At 41.5% G+C, this 21,163-nt stretch overlaps 1 protein-coding gene across 1 annotated transcript in view; it reads right to left on the bottom strand.

Annotated features, from left to right (window-relative positions):
- Window positions 1–17,760: 17,760 nt before the first annotated feature.
- Window positions 17,761–21,163, bottom strand: part of LOC120989484 (protein mono-ADP-ribosyltransferase PARP14-like) — a 142,578-nt gene continuing 139,175 nt past the window's right edge. Inside the window, exon 15 of the mRNA XM_040417611.1 lies at window positions 17,761–18,826. Within this exon, the coding sequence (XP_040273545.1) occupies window positions 18,537–18,826 (290 nt within the window). The 3' untranslated portion in view covers window positions 17,761–18,536. The remainder of the gene's footprint in view (window positions 18,827–21,163) is intronic.

Raw genomic sequence — 21,163 nt, 5'->3', positions numbered from 1 at the left:
ATGTATGCAAAATCAGTTTTGAATACCTTGAGGGGTGTAGTTTCTTAGATGGGGTCATTTTTGGGTGGTTTCTATTATGTAATCCTCGCAAAGTGACTTCAGACCTGAACTGGTCCCTAAAAATTGAGTTTTTGTAAATTTCGGAAAAATTTCAAGATTTGCTTCTAAACTTCTAAGCCTTATAACATCCCCAAAAAATAAAATATCATTCCCAAAATAATTCAAGCATGAAGTAGACATATGGGGAATGTAAAGTCATCACAATATTTTGGGGTATTACTATGTATTACAGAAGTAGAGAAACTGAAACTTTGAAATTTGCAAATTTTTCCAAATTTTTGGTAAATTAGGTCTTTTTTTGTGCAAAAAAAATATTTTTTTTGACTTCATTTTACCAGTGTCATGAAGTACAATATGTGACGAAAAAACAATCTCACAATGGCCTGGATAAGTCAAAGCGTTTTAAAGTTATTAGCACTTAAAGGGACACTGGTCAGATTTCCAAAAAATGGCCTGGTCCTTAAGGTGAAAATGAGCCCGGTCCTTAAGGGGTTAAGGACCAGGCCATTTTTTGCAAATCTGACCAGTGTCAATTTAAGTGCTGATAACTTTAAAACGCTTTGATTTATCCAGGCCATTCTGAGATAGTTTTTTCGTCACATATTGTACTTCATGACACTGGTAAAATGAAGTAAAAAAAATTCATTTTTATTTATAAATAAATACCAAATTTACCAAAAATTTGTAAAAAATGGCAAATTTCTAAGTTTCAATTTCTCTACTTCTATAATACATAGTAATACCTCCAAAAATAGTTATTACTTTACATTCCCCATATGTCTACTTCATGTTTGGATCGTTTTGGGAATGATATTTTATTTTTTGGGGATGTTACAAGGCTTAGAAGTTTAGAAGCAAATCTTGAAATTTTTCAGAAATTTGCAAAAACCCAATTTTTAGGGACCAGTTCAGGTCTGAAGTCACTTTGCGAGGCTTACATAATAGAAACCACCCAAAAATGACCCCATTCTATAAACTACACCCTTAAAGGTATTCAAAACAGATTTTACAAACTTTGTTAACCCTTTAGGTGTTCCGCAAGAATTAATGGAAAATAGAGATACAATTTCAAAATTTCCCATTTTTGGCATATTTTCCATTTTAATAATTTTTTTCCGGTTACAAAGCAAGGGTTAACAGCCAAACCAAACTCAATATTTATGGCCCTGATTCTGTAGCTTACAGAAACACCCCATATGTGGTTGTAAACCGCTGTACGGGCTCACGGCAGGGCGCAGAAGGAAAGGAATGCCATACGGTTTTTGGAAGGCAGGTTTTGCTGGACTGTTTTTTTTTACACCATGTCCCATTTGAAGCCCCCCTGATGCACCCCTAAAGTAGAAACTCCATAAAAGTGACCCCATCTAAGAAACTATACCCCTCAAGGTATTCAAAACTGATTTTACAAATGTCGTTAACCCTTTAGGCGTTCCACAAGAAATAATGGAAAATAGAGGTACAATTTCAAAATTTCACTTTTTTGGCAGATTTTCCATTTTAATATTTTTTTTCCGGTTACAAAGCAAGTGTTAACAGCCAAACCAAACTCAATATTTATGGCCCTGATTCTGTAGTTTACAGAAACATCCCATATGTGGTCGTAAACAGCTGTACGGGCACTCGGCAGGGCGCAGAAGGAAAGGAATGCCATACGGTTTTTGGAAGGAAGATTTTGCTGGACTGTTTTTTTTTATACCATGTTACATTTGAAGCCCCTCTGATGCACGCCTAGAGTAGAAACTCCAAAAAAGTGGCCCCATTTTAGAAACTACGGGATAGGGTGGCAGTATTGTTGGTACTAGTTTAGGGTACATATGATTTTTGGTTGCTCTATATTACACTTTTTGTGAGGCAAGATAACAAGAAATAGCTGTTTTGGCACCGTTTTTATTTTTTGTTATTTACAACATTCATCTGACAGGTTAGATCATGTGATATTTTTATAGACCAGGTTGTCACGAATGCGGCGATACCTAATATGTATACTTTTTTATTTATGTAAGCCTTACACAATGATTTCATTTTTGAAGCAAAAGAAATCATGTTTTAGTGTTTCCATAGTCTGAGAGCCATAATCTTTTCATTTTTTTGGCTATTACCTTGGGTAGGGTATGACTTTTGCGGGATGAGATGACGGTTTTATTGGCACTATTTTGGGGTGCGTGTGACTTTTTGATCGCTTGCTATTACACTTTTTGTGATGTAAGGTGACAAAAAATGGTTTATTTAGGACAGTTTTTATTTAAAATTTTTTACGGTGTTCCTCTGAGGGGTTAGGTCATGTGATATTTTTATAGAGATGGTCGATACGGACGCGGCGATACCTAATATGTATACTTTTTTTATTTATGTAAGTTTTACACAATGATTTCTTTTTTGAAACAAAAAAAATCATGTTTTAGTGTTTCCATAGTCTGAGAGCCATAATTTTTTCAGTTTTTGGGCGATTACCTTGGGTAGGGTATGATTTTTGCGGGATGAGATGACGGTTTTATTGGCACTGTTTTGGGGTGCGTGTGACTTTTTGATCGCTTGCTATTACACTTTTTGTGATGTAAGGTGACAAAAAATTGTTTATTTAGCACAGTTTTTATTTTTTATTTTTTACGGTGTTCACCTGAGGGGTTAGGTCATGTGAAATTTTTATAAAGCCGGTCGATACGGACGGGGAGATACCTAATATGTATACTTTTTTTTTATTTATGTAAGTTTTACACAATGATTTCATTTTTGAACCCCAAAAAATCATGTTTTAGTGAATCCATAGTCTGAGAGCCATAATTTTTTAAATTTATGGGAGATTACCTTGGGTAGGGTATGATTTTTGCGGGATGAGATGACGGTTTTATTGGCACTATTTTCGGGTGCGTGTGACTTTTTGATCACTTGCTATTACACTTTTTGTGATGTAAGGTGACAAAAAATTGTTTCTTTTGCACAGTTTTTATTTTTTATTTTTTACGGTGTTCACCTGCGGGGTTAGGTCATGTGATATTTTTATAGAGCCAGTCGATACGGACGCGGCGATACCTAATATGTATACTTTTTTTTATTTATGTAAGTTTTACACAATAATGTCATTTTTGAAAAAAAAAAATCATGTTTTAGTGTCTCCATATTCTGAGAGCCATAGTTTTTCAGTTTTTGGGCGATTATCTTAGGTAGGGTCTCATTTTTTGTGGGATGAGATGACGGTTTTATTGGCACTATTTTGGGGTGCATATGACTTTTTGATCGCTTGCTATTACACTTTTTGTGATGTAAGGTGGCAATTTTTTTTTATTTAGCACAGTTTTTATTTTTTATTTTTTACGGTGTTCATCTGAGGGGTTAGGTCATGTGATATTTTTATAGAGCCGGTCGATACGAATGCGGCGATACCAAATATGTTTATTTTATTTTTATTTATGTAAGTTTTACACAATAACAGCTTTTTTAAAACAAAAAAAATGATGTTTTAGTGTCTCCATATTCTGAGCCATATATTTTTTTTTTTTGGGCGATTGTCTCAGGTAGGGGCTCATTTTTTGCGGGATGAGGTGACGGTACTATTTTGGTGGGCAAACGCCCTTTTTGATCGCTTCTGTTGTACTTTTTGTGATGTAAGGTGACAAAAAAATGGTTTATTTAGCACAGTTTTTATTTTTTATTTTTTACGGTGTTCATCTGAGGTGTTAGGTCATGTGATATGTTTATAGAGCCGGTCGATACAGACGCGGCAATACCTAATATGTATACTTTTTCCCCCCTCTATTTTTTACCAATTTTTATTTTTACTTGAAACTTTAAATTTTTTGGGGGAAAACTTTATTTTTTCAACTTTTTTTTTTCACTTTATTTTTTGTCCCACTTTGGGACTTGAACTTTTGGGGGTATATTCCTTTACAAGGCATTCCAATACTTCTGTATTGGAATGCATTGGCTGTATGAGTAATACTGCGTGTATTACTCATACAGCTTCCGGGGCCTGTGAGATCCAGAGGGCTGGATCTCACAGGCTCTTCACCGGAAGGCAGCGCAGATGCCCAGGAAGGCATCGCGCTGCCTTCCATGCCATCGGGTCCCCCCCACAGCCCCATGGGGACCCGATGGCACCGCTGCCGCACCATAAAAAGCCGCAAACCGCAGGTCTGAATCGCCGACATGGGGGGGGTCACAGGACCCCCCTGCGCATTTAGCCGAGGTGCCTGCTCAATGATTTGAGCAGGCACCTTGTTCCGATCACCGCCCGCCGGGCGGCGGTGATCGGAACAACACATGACGTACCGGTACGTCATGAGTCCTTAAAGACTCGGGAAACATGCCGTACCGGTACACTCGGGAAACATGCAGTACTGGTACGTCATGTGTCCATAAGGGGTTAAAAATGATTTCTTCTCCCTTCATTATATTGATAGTGCGGGTATGTATGTATGCAGAGTGTATTTGGGTGTGTGTGTGTATATATATATATATATATATATATATATATATATACAGTATATATATATATATTATATATAGTGTGTGTATATAATATATACATACATACACGCGCGCGCTCAGCGTGTGTGTTTGTGCTTTAGGGTGCACACCCTAATGCAATAGGCTGCGCATGCCTATGCTGGTGGGATTTTTTTATTTTATTAGGCTATTCCTAGCCGTCTGGGCAATCCCACAGATCATCCCCCAACCCCCCTTGTACTTGTTCCGCTATTTGCAGGCTGCGCGGGCATGAGTTCAGAACTTCAGTCAATTCGGTCAGAAGTTCTGAACTCATGCCCACTCAGCCTGCAAGTAGCGGAACATGTACAAGGGGGGTTGATGAGTTCCAACTTCTGTGATTAGTTTATAGTTGGGGGGTTTGCTTAATATTAAATTAGGCTGAACATAGGTTAGGATGATCTGTGGGGTTGCCCAGACGACTAGGCCCTTCACTGTAGTTATTAACCCCTTTCAACAGTCCCCCATTCACTGAAGGGGTGACTGCTGAAAGGGGTTAATAACTACTGTGAAGGCCCCCCCGGTGCCTATGAGGGCGTGGCTTCATGGGGTGGGGGCATGGCTTCATGTGGGCTCGTGCCCCGGATGTCTTCAGACCCTAGCAACGCCCCTGTTCAGCGCTATTACATATACAGGATATTATAGCACTATGTACCCAAGGGTGCACCACCAATGAGGCGAGGTGAGGCGATTGCTTCAGACAGCACCAGGTAGGGGTAAGAGGGGGGCAGCGGAAGGGCCATGGGCAATGGGCACTTCCATTGTGAAAACGCTCTTCTCTACAGGTTCAACTGCATTGCTGTACGCAGGACAGCAATACAGTTGAATGCCGTGACAGGGCAAGGGACTGATGTCTCCCTGGCCCACCGTTTCCTCTAAAATGCTTTAGTCCTAGTTCCGAGGCTGATGTCATCATTATCTCGCTGCCTGAGCCGGGCTGTATAGAGCTCAGGGCACAGACTAGAAGAGGTCTGTGTCTTGCACTGCATTGCTGACAGCAAAATGGAGGTAAGTATTTGAGTTTATTATTTTTATTTGGCAGCATCCTGTTGGGCCACAATGGGTTGGGGGTCATTATTTTGTAACGAGAAAGCACTATGGGGACATTGCGGCTGTAAAAAGGAGCATTTTTGTACTGGCACACATTACAAGGAGGCCACTGTGGGGACATCTGTTCTACTGGGGACACTAAAAGGGTGTCGTTTTTTGTACTGACACTCGTTATAAGGGAGCATTTTTTGTACTTAATGCACATTATAAAGTAGCATTTTTTGTACTGACACACATTCTAAGGTGACCACTATGGGGGCATTTGTTAATTTGTTCTACATGGGGGCACTGAAAGTTTTTTTCTGTACTGGCACATGTTATAAGGGAGCATTTCTTTGTATTGGCACACATAAGGGGGTATTTTTGTACTGTCATATATTATAAGGGAGCATTTTTGTACTGGTACACGTTGCAAGGGGAAATTTTATTACTGGCAAACATTATAAGGGGTCATTTTTTTGTACAGGCACACATTATAGTGGGAATTATTACTAATGTGGGCACTATGGGGGCATCATTACTTCCAAGAGCAAAATGAGGGACATTATTACTATTGGTTGCACTGTTACCACAGTGCATTCTGGCAGAGAATTATTACTACTGGTTGGACCTTTGGGAGGACTGTTACATTGGGAGGCACCCTGACACAGTATTTTTGGAGGACACTATGTTTACAGAACTATAAGTTTCATGGACACTATTTGCTGGGAACAGTTATTTTTTAGGGCATTGTGTGCACAATAATTATTGAAGGGGAACTATCTGTATGGTACGAATATTTTCAGGAGGACTGTTTTTGCAGTATGGTATTGGGAAGCATAGTGGCAGGGTGGGGTGTTCAGAAGGTGGGAGGAGGATGTATGTTTTGTATCTCTGTAAGTAGTGTTTTCTAAGTATGTCTTTAACAGTATGTCTGGAGGAAAGTGGTTAGGTTTCCGTTTTCGCCTCAGGCAGCAGAAAGGCTAGGTGCACCCCTGCACGTACCTATTACATCCAGTGACGTCTCCTCTGATTATACGGTACATGTTCTCTTTCCTAATCTTTTCCATCTGGCCCATACAAGCAGGACAACTTCTTTAAGCCACATCTCGTCATTGCAGAGTTTGCCACACAGACATTGTAGGTTCCTCACTTTTCTATCATCTTCCTCCATCTGCTGCTAATGCCCCCAAATACTATACTTAAGGAATAGAAGTGCCATACAGATAGTCCCCAAAGTGCTACCATTTGTCTCACCAATATAAATAATTTCTCCCTAGAGTGCCCTCATTTGTAATAGTGCCACCTACAGTATTACGACTCCACAAAAATGAACCAGATAGTAACAGTGTCTTACATATTGTGCCCATTAATAATAATTCCCCCACAGTACTACCAGTTATAATAATGGCCCCAGTAGTTATAAAGCTCTCCAAAGTGTCCCCAGTAGTAATAAGGCTCCTAGATACTAGAAAAGACTGGGCCACATAACTTTTTTTGAAGGCCCCATCCTCCTTGAGCAACTTCCCATCACCCCTCCTTCCTACAGCTAGTCAAGACCATCCCCACATGCCACAACCTTCCACCCACTCAGTAGTTATTCCCCACTTAGTGCTCCCACACAGTAGTTATGCTCCCTTAGTGCCCCCCTTCACAGTGGTTTTATAGTTACATACTACTGTTAGAAAAGAAATGTTAAACAAAGGCGATGGGTTTTCACAGTTCAGACATGATGAGGATGATGGTGCAGATTCTGCACCGAAATCCTCATCAAATCAGTTAATCTTCTACATCCAATGCAAGTGAATGGGGCTTTTATACGCCGTTCGCATACATACAAGGGCATACAATTATTGTGCTTTTGCACCTCGTTCACATAATACATAGTGTAGGAAGGCACAAGGGACCGTCATCAATGGAAGGTATGTGTCACCGAGATTCCTGGCCTCGGGGAGGTAAGAGCCAGTAGTTTTAAGTGTCAGCGGCAGCTAGTGCTGACTGACACTGTTTTGTTGTTAGTATGGCTGTAAAGACAATCCGGGCCGGCTCTTACCGGGAGAAGCCAAAGTGCTGGGTGGGTGGCTGCTCCCCACGCTTCAGGCGGGGTCTTTTTTGGCCTATATAAAACCCAGCCAGCAGTCTCAGCTGGGTGTGGTTTATCCTCAATCTGACAGAGAAGCTGGGGAGTCTCTGTGTTTTGGGACCTGTGAATTTGTGCCGTGCTAAAGGGCTCAGAGCCGCTTGCCGGGAAACAGGCCCCTAAAGCCTACTGTGGACTGCAGATGGAAAGCTGCTAACCAGCTGAAGATTTTGTTCTATGGACATTGTGTAGTGTGAACAAACACCAAGACTGTGAACAGTCATTTTGTTTATCCTTATGTGTGAATAAACATCGAACTGTTTAAGTTCAAGACTTTGTGATTGCCTCTATACTGCGTCCGCTAGCCTGTCTACCAGAGCAAAACCCCACAATAGATATAAAATTATTGTGCGTGGGGCGGGCTACTATGTGACAGGCAGCATTATTTTTAGGTCCCAATTTATTGCTGGCATATTGGTATGAGTATTACTAGTGCTATTGGTGTGATATTGTTATTGTGTGGACACAGCTAATGTATGTCACTGATACTTTCTTATGGAAAAGCAATGTGGCATGGCTGGCTGTGTTTAATGGATAAATGATATACCTTGCCACATTGCATTTACATAAGAAGGAGTCAGTGACATTTAGTAGCTATGCATAGTAACAATGTCAAACTAGTATTAGCATCCATAACAATGTGCCAGCAATAAAGCAGTGTGTAAACAATAACTATGCCTGTCACCTAGTGCCCCCCTTCACATAGTGTAATGCCACACTGAATTATGCTTCCATTTACAGCCCACTTTGCTCACTTATTCAGGCCATTAAGTCTCCCCTTCCTCCTTACTGTTTCTTTCCATCCTCCTGTCTTTTCCAATCCATGAATTATTTTCCTTCATCCTTCCCTCTTGCGCCACCCCTTCCTTCTGGTCCAGCAGTCTCCTCCTTCTCCCCTCCTGGTTGCAGCTAAAGAGCCAAGGTTCCAATCTGGCAGCCTACTCAGGTGAACCAAAGATCCTAATGCCAACAAGTTTGCAGGACCAGCAGGAATTTCTCAGAGCAGTCGTCGAACTAGTCATTGATGTGCTGGGTAAGCTGGGGCCTGGACACAGGAGAGAGAGAGCAGAGATCCACGAGAAAGTGCTTGGGGCTAGAGCCTGTATTAAGTAAAATTAGGGGGTGAGGCCCCCCTTCCCCATGGGCCCCATAGCAGCTGCATTGTCTGCGTCTATTGGAAGTATACCAATGGCCCCTCCATAAGACCCCTGTAGAGCCCCAAGTAGTTCTACCTCCTATAATGCCCCTTCTAGCTCAGTAATCATGTAGGGCACGGTCTACTACCCTTGGTAGGTGTAGCGGTGGTTGCTGACCGCTGATGTTCCCCTACTTACCATAACGGTCCCCGGCTACAGACAAGTACTGTCCTCCCTGGCCGCCTCTGACACTGTCCGCATCATTGTCATTGTCCAGCTGCATTGCGGGGCAGATAGCGGCGGTGATCAGCTCCCAGTGTCTTCCCATTCACCACCGCGGTCCTGGGCTCTGTCCTTACAGACACCGTCCACCCTGTTTTCCAGCCTGTTCCTGTCACGGCTGAGGATCGGGAAAACCCTCAGCCGTGCGGTATCAGGAGATGTAAGGTCGCTACTTGGCCAGTAACACAGAATTAGGGAGCAGGTCACCTCCTAGAGCTTCCCTAATCTGACCCCGACTCCTAGCTGCATGAGCCGCCCTTGAAGGTAGGAGGGCTCATGCTCAGGAACCTCGGATCCCTTCTGACCCTCTGACGATCCCTGTACTAGGAGCTGGGTAGACAGCCCGTTCCTCCTGGACACGGAGTAACAGGAGTCTAAAATGGCCAAGCTATAAAGAAAGGGGAACATAAACAGACATATGGCAATGGCAGGTAAGTGCAACTAGAACCACACTTACCTGCCACAGACACACAACCTGGAACCCACGTGCAAGTGCTGCTGTCCACAAACAACACAAAGGACACCGCACACAAAGACATCACACGGGAACCCAGGAAACCATATTCTGCAATAAATAAAGACCAAACATACATCTTCTAAACACCATACATAAACCTATGACCACAAGGGTGGCCCCCCACTGGCAGATGGAATACACAGGCGGCTGCTCCAGCTAACCATGGCTGAAGTACCCCTCAGACAAGTGATATTCACTGAGGCTTTATAGGGCCAAGTAGCCACACCCACAGTCAGACACACCCAGTGCACACACACACTAGGAAGGAGGTTAACCCTTCCAACACCAGGCAAGGGAAGACGGACTCTTAAAGGGGAATACACACATAAACAAACACACTTCACCTGTTGCCGCGGGCAACGGCATGCGTGGCAATCATGTCCTGGGGATCAGCCATAGGGCTGAGACACTGCCACCACATGCACACAACACCACACGTTGCCACGGGCAACCAAGTGAAGGAAAGTGTCACAAAACAAACCACTGACCGTGACAGTTCCCTGTAGTACCTCGTTAAGGGTCGGCACACATCACTTCCTGTGAATTAAGGGTTTTGCACATATGACCTGTGCAACCAATCCCAGCCATCCTGCACCTATGTAAGTGATAAGTGACTTGAATTTCCTGAGTTCCAGCTCAGGTGGTTGCGATGAAGTCAGCATGCCATCTGCATCTTGGTGTGGGCAGTTGAATGATGTCATTGCGACACCAAACGCGATAATGTCACTTCTTCGTGACTTCCTGCGACAAGTTACTGCATCATATGCTTCGGAACTAGTAGCCTGAGAACTGTGAGGGTGAACAGGAGGGAACGTAGCTATCAGATCCTGTGCCTCACCACAGTATTCAACTGTATGACCACCCTGTGGTCATACTGGTTGGCAGCCACTACTTTTGGGGCCCTGGACAAAAGCCACGGATCTTTTTACCCAGTAATGCCACGGATCTTTTTACCCAGTATTTTTACGTTCTGCCAAATAATCCCAAAGAGGACCACTCTAGCACCATCCAAGTTCACTGGAGCTTGTTTTAGCTCATAAGCACGTAATATAGCCTCTTGCTCGGCATAATCTAGTACTTAGCTAGAACCTGCCGAGGTCACAGAGGCTTATCTCTATTTGGGACCCGTCCAGAATTTGCTCATTCTGGGCTATGCAATTTAACCTTGAAAGTGGCAGTCAAGCCCAAAGCTTGCTACAGATCCACAGTGCACATTTTATAAAGACTACTATAAGTGGGACAGTTTCTGACACTCCTACTAGCCATAGATTGCAGCAACGGGATCTATTTCTAAGGTCATCTAGTATCTACATACAGGTCTCTTCATGGAGAAGATCTCTTATATTGCCTTTATACGGTGTCTGTACCATATCAACTGTATATCACCCATAGGGATACATAGAGTAAAAATTGCATTTTCTATTTTTTTATATGCTTTTAACCCCTTCAACCCCGGGCCTGTTTTCACCTTCCTGCCCAGGCCATTTTTTGCAAATCTGACATGTGTCACTTTATGTGGTGATAACTTTAAAACGCTTTTACTTATACAGGCCATTCTGAGATTGTTTTCTCGTCACATATTGTACTTCATGACAGTGGTAAAAATAAGTTTAAAAAAAATCATTTTTATTCATAAAAAAATACCAAATTAGAAAATTTCCAAATTTCAATTTCTCTACTTTTATAATAGTTAGTAATACCTTCAAAAATAGTAATTACTTTACATTCCCCATATGTCTACTTCATGTTTGGATCATTTTGAAAATGACATTTAATTTTTTGGGGACGTTAGAAGGCTTAGAAGTATGGAAGCAAATCTTGAAGATTTCCAAAACCCACTTTTTAAAGACCAGTTCAGGTCTGAAGTCACTTTGTGAGGATTACATAATAGAAACCACCCAAAAATGACCCCATTTTAGAAACTACACCCCTCAAGGTATACAAAACTGATTTTACAAACTTTGTTAACCCTTTAGGTGTTCCACAAGAATTGATGGAAAATGGAGATGAAATTTCAGAATTTCACTTTTTTGGCAGATTTTACATTTTAATCCATTTTCTCCAGTAGCAAAGCAAGGGTTAAAAATAAAACTCAATATTTATTACCCTGATTCTGCCGTTTACAGAAACACCCCACATTTGATCGTAAACTGCTGTACGGGCACACGGCAGGGCGCAGAAGGAAAGGAACGCCATATGGTTTTTGGAAGGCAAATTTAGCTGAACTGGTTTTTAGATGCCATGTCCCATTTGAAGCCCCCCTGATGCACCCCTACAGTAGAAACTCCAAAAACTGACCACATTTTGGAAAGTACGGGATAAGGTGCCAGTTTTATTGGTACTATTTTGGGGTACATATGATTTTTTATTGCTCTATATTATGTTTTTTGTGAGGCAAGGTAACAAAAAAATGGCACCGTTTTTATTTTTTATTTTTACAGCGTTTACCTAAGGGATTAGGTCTTGTGAATTTTGTATAGAGCAGATCGTTATGCATGTGATAATACCTAATATGTCTACTTTTTGTTATTTAAGTTTTACACAATATTAGCATTTTTGAAACCGAAATAATGATATTTTAGTGTCTCATAGTCTGGGAGCCATAGCTTTTTATATTTTTTGACCGATTCTCTCAGGTAGGGTCTCATTTTTTGCAGGATGAGGTGACGGTCTGATTGTTACTATTTTGGCGGGCATACGCCTTTTTGATCACTTGCTGTTGCAATTTTTGCAATGTAATGTGACAAAAATTGCTTTTTTTTTTTTACTTTTTTTTTTTTTTACGGTGTTCCTCTGAGTGGTAAGGTCATGCAATATTTTTATAGAGCTGTTTGTTACGGACGTGGCGATACCTAATATGCATATTTTTTTATGTATTTCACTTTAGCACAATAATAGCAGTTTTGAAACAAAAAATGTCTCCATGTTCTGAGAGCTATAGTTTTTTTATTTTTTGGGCGATTGTCTTAGGGGCTCTTTTTTTGCGGGATGAGGTGACGGTTTTATTAATACCATTTCGGGGGAAATATGCCTTTTTGATCGCTTGGTGTTGCACTTTTTGTGATGTAAGGCGACAAAAATTGCTTTTTTTACACAGTTTTTATTTTTTTATCGTGTTTATCGGACAGGGTGGATCATGTTATAAATTTATAGAGACGGTCATTACGGATGCGGCGATACCTAATATGTGTTTGTTTTGTTTTTTGTTTTCTGTTTTTTATTATAAAATAAGGGGAAAGGGGCGATTTTTTTCTTTTTTACTTTATTCATTTTATTACTTTATTCATTTTATTAAAAACACTATTTTTTTAACTTTATTTATGACATTCACTTTTGGGGTCTGATCCCCTCTGCAATGCATTACAATACATCTGTATTGTAATGCATTGCCTGTTAGTGTATGACACTGAGTCATACACTAACAGGTTGCCTAGGAGACCCAGCCTGAGGCTGGATCTCCTCAGCTCCCGTAGAAGGCAGTTCCCAATGCCATGCAAGGCATTGGGCAGCCTCTGCACAGCATCGGGCTGCCTTGTGTCGCATCGGGTCCCCGCCACAGCAGTGCGGGGACTCAATGCGATCGTTCACCTGACACAAACCTCTTCTATGTGGACCGCGGCATAGAAGTGGTTAATCCGCCGGCATCGGCTTTTACAGCGATGCCGGCGGATACAGCAGGGGCCCGGCTACCACGAACTGCCGGGCACCTGCAGTGATCGCGCTTGCACCGCTCTGGTGCCCGTGCGATCACTATGACGTACTATTACGTCAAATTGCGGGAACTCAGTGGTTCCCATGACGTAACAGTACGTCAAAGGTCGGGAAGGGGTTAAATGGGTGTGTATTATGGACTTGAGCATCTTTATATACAGGGTGGGACATTTATTTGGATACACCTTAATAAAATGGGAATGGTTGGTGATATTAACTTCCTGTTTGTGGCACATTAGTATATGTGAGGGGGGAAACTTTTCAAGATGGGTGGTGACCATGGCGGCCATTTTGAAGTCGGCCATTTTGAATCCAACTTTTGTTTTTTCAATAGGAAGTGGGTCATGTGACACATCAAACTTATTGGGAATTTCACACGAAAAACAATTGTGTGCTTGTTTTTTTTTTTAATAGTGTGTGTGCTTGGTTTTAACGTAACTTTATTCTTTCATGAGTTATTTACAAGTTTCTCTTTGTTTACAGCCAACGCAGTAACCGGGTCATTGCAGCAGATTTCAATGCAAGACACCCTACGAGACCACCCATCTCCCATGCTACAGTTAGCAAACTCCTTGCTAAGCTTCGTGAAACTGGTTCAGTGTTGGATTTGCCAAAATGTGGACGCATGAAATCTGTCTCTAATGAAGAAACATCAGTGTCTGTCCTAGCTTCATTCAGCAAGAGCCCACAGCGTAGCACTCGCCACATGTCACTGGAGAGTGGCATTAGTCGAACATCCCTTCGGCGGATATTAGCTACTCACAAATGGCACCCTTACAAACTCCAGCTACTGCAGCATCTCAACGAGGATGACCCAGATCGGCGCACTGAATTTGCAGAATGGGCAAAACAAAAATTGGAACAGGACCCTCAGTTTACGCAGAAGATTTTGTTCAGTGATGAGGCAAACTTTTATGTGAATGGTGAAGTTAACAAACAAAACCACCGCTATTGGTCTGACACTAACCCACATTGGATAGATCCCTCCAAGACTGTTGGAATAAAAAAATTGATGGTATGGTGTGGTATATGGGGTACAAAGATAGTGGGGCCAGTCTTCATCAATGGAAACTTCAAGGCCAATGGATATGCGAAATTGCTACATGTATAGCTTGGAAGAAAGACGAGACAGAGGGGATATGATAGAAACTTTTAAATACATAAAGGGAATCAACAAGGTAAAAGAGGAAAGAATATTTAAAAGAAGAAAAACTGCTACAAGAGGACATAGTTTTAAATTAGAGGGGCAAAGGTTTAAAAGTAATATCAGGAAGTATTACTTTACTGAGAGAGTAGTGGATGCATGGAATAGCCTTCCTGCAGAAGTGGCAGCTGCAAATACAGTGGAGGAGTTTAAGCATGCATGGGATAGGCATAAGGCCATCCTTCATATAAGATAGGGCCGGGGGCTATCCATAGTATTTAGTATATTGGGCAGACTAGATGGGCCAAATGGTTCTTATCTGCCGACACATTCTATGTTTCTATGATGTGTTTCCCTCTTTATGCACTGAAGCTGGCACGTTCCCTGAGTTTTTCCAGCAAGATGGTGCACCACCACATTATGGGTGTCAGGTCCGAGCATTCCTAGATGAACAGTTTCCTGGAAAGTGGATTGGTCGTCGTGGGCCAGTTGAATGGCCCCCAAGGTCTCCCGATCTGACCCCCTTAGACTTTTATCTTTGGGGTCATCTGAAGGCAATTGTCTATGCTGTGAAGATACGAGATGTGCAGCACCTGAAACTGCGGATACTGGAAGCCTGTGCTAGCATTTCTCCTGCGGTGTTGCTATCAGTGTGTGAAGAGTGGGATAAGAGGGTTGCATTGACAATCCAACACAATGAGCAGCACATTGAACACATTTTATAAGTGGTCAGAAACTTGTAAATAACTCATGAAAGAATAAAGTTACGTTAAAACCAAGCACACCATTGTTTTTTTTGTGAAATTCCCAATAAGTTTGATGTGTCACATGACCCTCTTCCTATTGAAAAAACAAAAGTTGGATTCAAAATGGCCGACTTCAAAATGGCCGCCATGGTCACCACCCATCTTGAAAAGTTTCCCCCTCACATATACTAATGTGCCACAAACAGGAAGTTAATATCACCAACCATTCCCATTTTATTAAGGTGTTTCCATATAAATGGCCCACCCTGTATACATAGAACTATTGACTGTGCCACAGTGATTCACCTGCATGCCATGACAACTGCAACATTTCCATGGCACCTGCAACATTTTTGCGGCATTTCATGATGCTCACCTCCTTTCACAGTGGTCTATATTTAAAAGCTAAAAGTGAGATTAGACCTGGATTATGGCACATTTACTATGTGGAACTTTTGCACTTTTTATTTCATTTTTTTTTTTCTGTTAATAAGCAGTTCTAGAGATTAGCTTTTAAGGAGAGTGATTTGGGCTTGCTTAGTTACATGCATTAGGCCTCATGCACATGACCATGTTTAAAATAAAATAAAAAAAGACATGTACATAGCCACATAGAAATGAAGAAAAATACAGTAGCGTCCATGAACCCTAAGGCTGGGTTCACACAATCGTTGCGGGAAAATGTGCGTGTGCGTTGCGGGAACACCCACGATAATGTAATGCATTTTGCACTCGCGTGAGAAAAATCGCGCATGTTTGGTACCCAAACCCGAACTTCTTCACAGAAGTTCGGGCTTGGGATCGGTGTTCTGTAGATTGTATTATTTCCCCTTATAACATAGTTATAAGGGAAAATAATAGCATTCTGAATACAGACTGCATAGTAAACTAGCACTGGAGGGGTTAAAAATAAATAAATAATAATTTAACTCACCTTAGTCCACTTGATCGCGTAGCCTGGCATCTCCTTTGCTGAACAGGACCTGTGGTGAGCATTAATTACAGGTAAAGGACCTTTGGTGACGTCACTCCGGCCATCACATGATCCATCACCATGGTAAAAGATCATGTGATGGATCATGTGATGACCGGAGTGACGTCACCAAAGGTCCTTTACATGTAATTAATGCTCACCACAGGTCCTGTTCAGAAAAGGAGACAGAAGGAGATGCCGTTCTGCGCGATCAAGTGGACTAAGGCAAGTTAAATTATTATTATTATTTTTTTAACCCCTCCAGCGCTATTGTACTATGCATTCTGTATTCAGAATGCTATTATTTTCCCTTATAACCATGTTATAAGGGAAAATAATAATGATCGGGTCTCCATCCCGATCGTCTCCTAGCAACCGTGCGTGAAAATCGCATCGCATCCGCACTTGCTTGCGGATGTTTGCGATTTTCACGCAGCCCCATTCACTTCTATGGGGCCTGCGTTGCGTGAAAAACGCAGAATATAGAGCATGCTGCGATTTTCACGCAACGCACAAGTGATGCGTGAAAATCACCGCTCATGTGAACAGCCCCATAGAAATGAATGGGTCGGTATTCAGTGCGGGTGCAATGCGTTCACCTCACGCATCGCATCCGCGCGGAATACTCGCCCGTGTGAAAGGGGCCTTAGTGTTCTTCCCAGCAGGGTTAGAAAATCATTAGAGATCACTTCTGCCTCAGTCATGGTATCTCAGGAGTGTTTAGTGGGTAATGCAATGCATTTTGGGTTATTGCAAGGCATCCTGGGAAAGAGAAGTCTCCAGTCTCTAGGACACATCATCATTTGCATTCTAAAGGTCCCTTTACACGGGACGACAGAGGCGTTCCCTCCCGATAATCTTCTGATCGCTGGTGGAGGAGAGAGCTGCTATTATATGCAGTGATCTCCTTCATAGTATGATGAGTAGCGATCACTAATGCCATCGCTCGTCCTCATACTGACTCGTTGTTTGCTGGCAGCAGATCAGGACAGTCTTCTGTAGGCAAACGCCAATTTTTGTGTTCGCACAAACAACTGAATTCCCTGATGAACGAGCATTTCGCTTTTTTTTACACTGTTTTTATTTTATTTTTTTGATGGTGTTTATCGGACAGGGTGGATCATGTGATATATTTATAGAGCCGGTCATTACGGACTCGGCGATACCTAATATGTGTTGATTTTGTTTTTTGTTTTCAGTTTTTTATTATAAAATAGGGGGAAAGGGGAGTTTTTTTTCTTTTTTACTTTATTAATTTTTTTATTTCGCTCATTCATTGTGTAATCAGCCGTACATTTGCACTGCCAGATAATAGCTAACAAGCATTCCTATGAATGCTCATTAGCGATTATCTTTAGGATTCTCTGCCCCTGTAAAGGGCCCTTCAGAGTACTTTGTGTGCTTTTATGTAGAACTGGCGATAAAGTATGGACACCTCATTTAAGATCCATGTTATTGGGCTGTGCGCATAAGCCCTAATGGTGAAAAACTGCACACACAAACCCAGTACATATTCAGAAAAAGATGACTCTAGTTCAGAGTAAATACTTTATTGCTGTCAATAATAACTTCAGTATATTCATGGATAGTGAGAAGAAGAAGCATATTATGCTTTACTATAGCTGTGATATACTCTATATTGTCATAGGGTCAAGTATAGTATATTCTGATTGAAAAGTGCAATGATGCATACATATATCATTGTCATGGTCCTTGGAATACTGAACCATGTTTACTTGATTATATTACACAGTGGTGGGTCCTCCACCCTGTCTTTGGATCGAATCACTCTGTGGTTGTTTCATTGTTCTCAGTTGTCTTTAGGATAATCCCCTCCAAACGGCTCTGTGTTCTGGAAGGAAGGCATTGTTCTGTTTGTTTGCTTAGGTAACTTAATTATCTCCTAGGACTTCTCTGCATAGCCATACACATCCGCCCGCCCAGTCAAGCTATCGGACCAATCCCTGCTTACCCTGTTTCAAGTCCTTATTTGCATGGCCAAGAGGACCTGAGTGAGGACTAGGAAGTGGTTGTTTGGGCGGGGTGTTCAAACTGTTGTGTATAAAAGTGGTTTGTGTGCATTCAATAAATGAGAGATTCCTGTTTGAACTTACATACAGCCTGCCTGGTGTTTGTGCTGAGCGAATACCACTGTATTTGAATGGCACATAGCTGTAGTTCGAATCTCAGATTACCGAATGACTGAACAATCAGACATTGCGGTCTGAAGTCTGGGGAGTGTCGGGAGAGCGAAACAGAGCAAGCGAAGGGGCTCGTTACAATCATACTTCTGAGTTTCAACCAAGAATGTAGGAATTATGTGAAGGTAATTAGGTATTCAGGGTATGCTTGGTCATCGTGAAACACAACAAACATGGATGGATTGGTATCTTTATCCGTTAAACTATCATAGTAGTCAAATGGATCATTTTCTGTTCTGCTAGGTGGGTGTTTCATTCCTTGTTGTCCTTTGGTGTGACGACCAACTAGTACCTTCACTTGGTATATAAACCTCTCTCCAGTGTTCGGGTCCGGAGGAGAATAGGTCTGATTAGCTGAGTAGCTGGCATTCTCAGCAAAATATACTCCATTACCAAATGAAGCCGCTGTAAAGAACAAAAGCATTATCAAACAGCTTACTAATACAATGCTTCCACCTCAGCAGTGATGTAAAATAATGCATTTCCTTCACATCCACATTAACAAAGCCTGGTCTTTATATGTCAGGTCTGTACCTGGAAAAGTAACAGGTGAATGGTGTTATTTCATCTTAAGATTTCTTCACAATTTCGTGAACATGTTATGAGGTTTCTGAAGTTTATATGTGAATTTCCTATGCCATCTAGTGTCTAAAACGAGTTTGCTTTTCAAAACTATGAGTTTGAAAGTGTTTGCTTGTTATAACCATATTACTGTGCAGAATGTAAATACAATATACTGTAAAGCACTATGGATAAATTATCGAGTAGCTAGATTAATAAATAATAATGATGCTTTATTTCTTAAGGCTTGCTTTTAGACTTTGATTGTAATAGAATTATTTTTCCTAAAATACACTAAAGGGGTTGTAGCAACATACACTGAAGAGCAAAAGGGTAACAATGTTTTGGACTTTTGACTTTCAGGCTCCATATCTCACCATCCACTACAGCTTCAAACGTGAGATTACCATCATTTTATAGACAATCATATTGGCTATCTCATACATAAATTGGACTTGCATGTATTTAGCATATGATAAATTATGCAGGTTCTTGTCATGTGACTGCATTGTTACTGTTTTTCTTCTGGTGGTGGAACAATCTTTTTCTTCTTGTATACTACAAATTACAACCTGTCCTCATATTCCCTAATAGCTCAGTGTGTTATAAGGTTGATTTTCAAGCAAAAGGTCACTGGTTCGAATCGAGGAGCAGCCATGAAGATTTCCCAAGAAAATTGCCAAACTGCATCATGTAAGCCATGACAGTTGGAAGAATACGGAATGAAGTCAGTCCATCCATTCCAAAGCCAAGAGGAGGACGTCCAGGCAAGATATCGGAGTCAACAAATCGACTCATCACATGGTCAATCAGTTCTGACGCAACAAACACGTCAGTGGAGGTAGCTTGTATGCCTCATAATAGTGAGATCACAGACATCCATGCAAGCACCGTGTGACGTGCATTACACAAGTCTGGAATGGTGGCCCAAAAAAAAAAGATGAAGAAACCTTCACTTTAATATCGTCATAAGAACAGTCAGCTCAAGTTTGCAAAAAAGTACGACCAGTGGACAGTAGAAGATTGGAAACAGGTGTTTTGGAGCCATGAGACAAATGTCAATAGACTGAGATCTGATGGGTGAAAATGGGTCTGGAAGAAACAAGGGAAAAGGGGCTAACTGATGCAGAAATTAAAGGAACTGCCAAGTTTAGTGTAGGAAGCCTGATGATATGGGGTTGTTTCACAGCCGAAGGCGTTGGATACTTGACCAGGATCAATGGTGGTCTCAATGCTGAGCTATATGTGAGTATCCTACAAGACGAGTTACTATGGGTATGAAAAGGACGACATAGTGTTTCAGAAGGACAATGACCCGAAGCATACATCGAGATTGGCAAAGAAATGGTTCAATGACAATGAAGTAGAGGTGCTGGACTTGCCCCCACAGTCCGCAGACCTCAACCCAATTGAACACTTGTGGGTAGAGTTGAAGAAAAAGCTGTATTTGCACCTAAGTGAGTCGACCAATATGCAACAACATTGGGAATGTGTAGAGGAAACCTTGAAACAGATTTTGGTAGAGACATGTTTGAATCTTATCGAGAGCATGCCCAGAAGGATTCATGCAGCGTTGAAAGCCAAAGGTGGATTTACAAAATACTAACAAAATAATAAAAATAAAAATTTAGAATTTTAGGAGCAAAACAGTAACAATGCAGTTACATGACAAAAATCTGCATAACTAATCATATGCTAAATAGTTGTAAGTCAAGTTTATGTATGACATAGCCAAGATGATTGTCTATAAAATAATGGTAGTCTGAAGGTTAAAAGTTCAAAACATTGTTACCCCCTGAAACATCAGCAATCATATCAATTTTCTGTTCTTTTGCATCTTTTTGTAAGAGTGGTGAACTGAGCATTCCAAGTAAAGCTAATGGACAGCTCATGCATCATCTCTTGGCTGCCTGTTCTTACCAGAGGACTAAGGGGGTCATTTACTATACTGAAATATGCCTAAATTAGGCGTACTTCAGGCGCAGATGGTGGCGCAATGGTTAGGTGCGCCACTATCTGAGACTTCGCCCTGCTCATGCCAGGTCTATAATTGTGGGAGTGGCGTGGGCAGGAAGGGGACAGCCAGCAGGCCCGTCTCATTCATAATTTTCTACTCCTGTTTTAGGCATAGAAAATGGTCTAAATGTAAGACAGCTTGAAAGCGTTCTTACATTTAGAACT

Source organism: Bufo bufo, chromosome 2, assembly GCF_905171765.1.
Source record: "Bufo bufo chromosome 2, aBufBuf1.1, whole genome shotgun sequence".
In the NCBI taxonomy this organism is placed as follows: Eukaryota; Metazoa; Chordata; class Amphibia; order Anura; family Bufonidae; genus Bufo; species Bufo bufo.
Note: the sequence above shows the minus strand (reverse complement) of the source record. Positions and strands in the feature narration are given on the sequence as shown.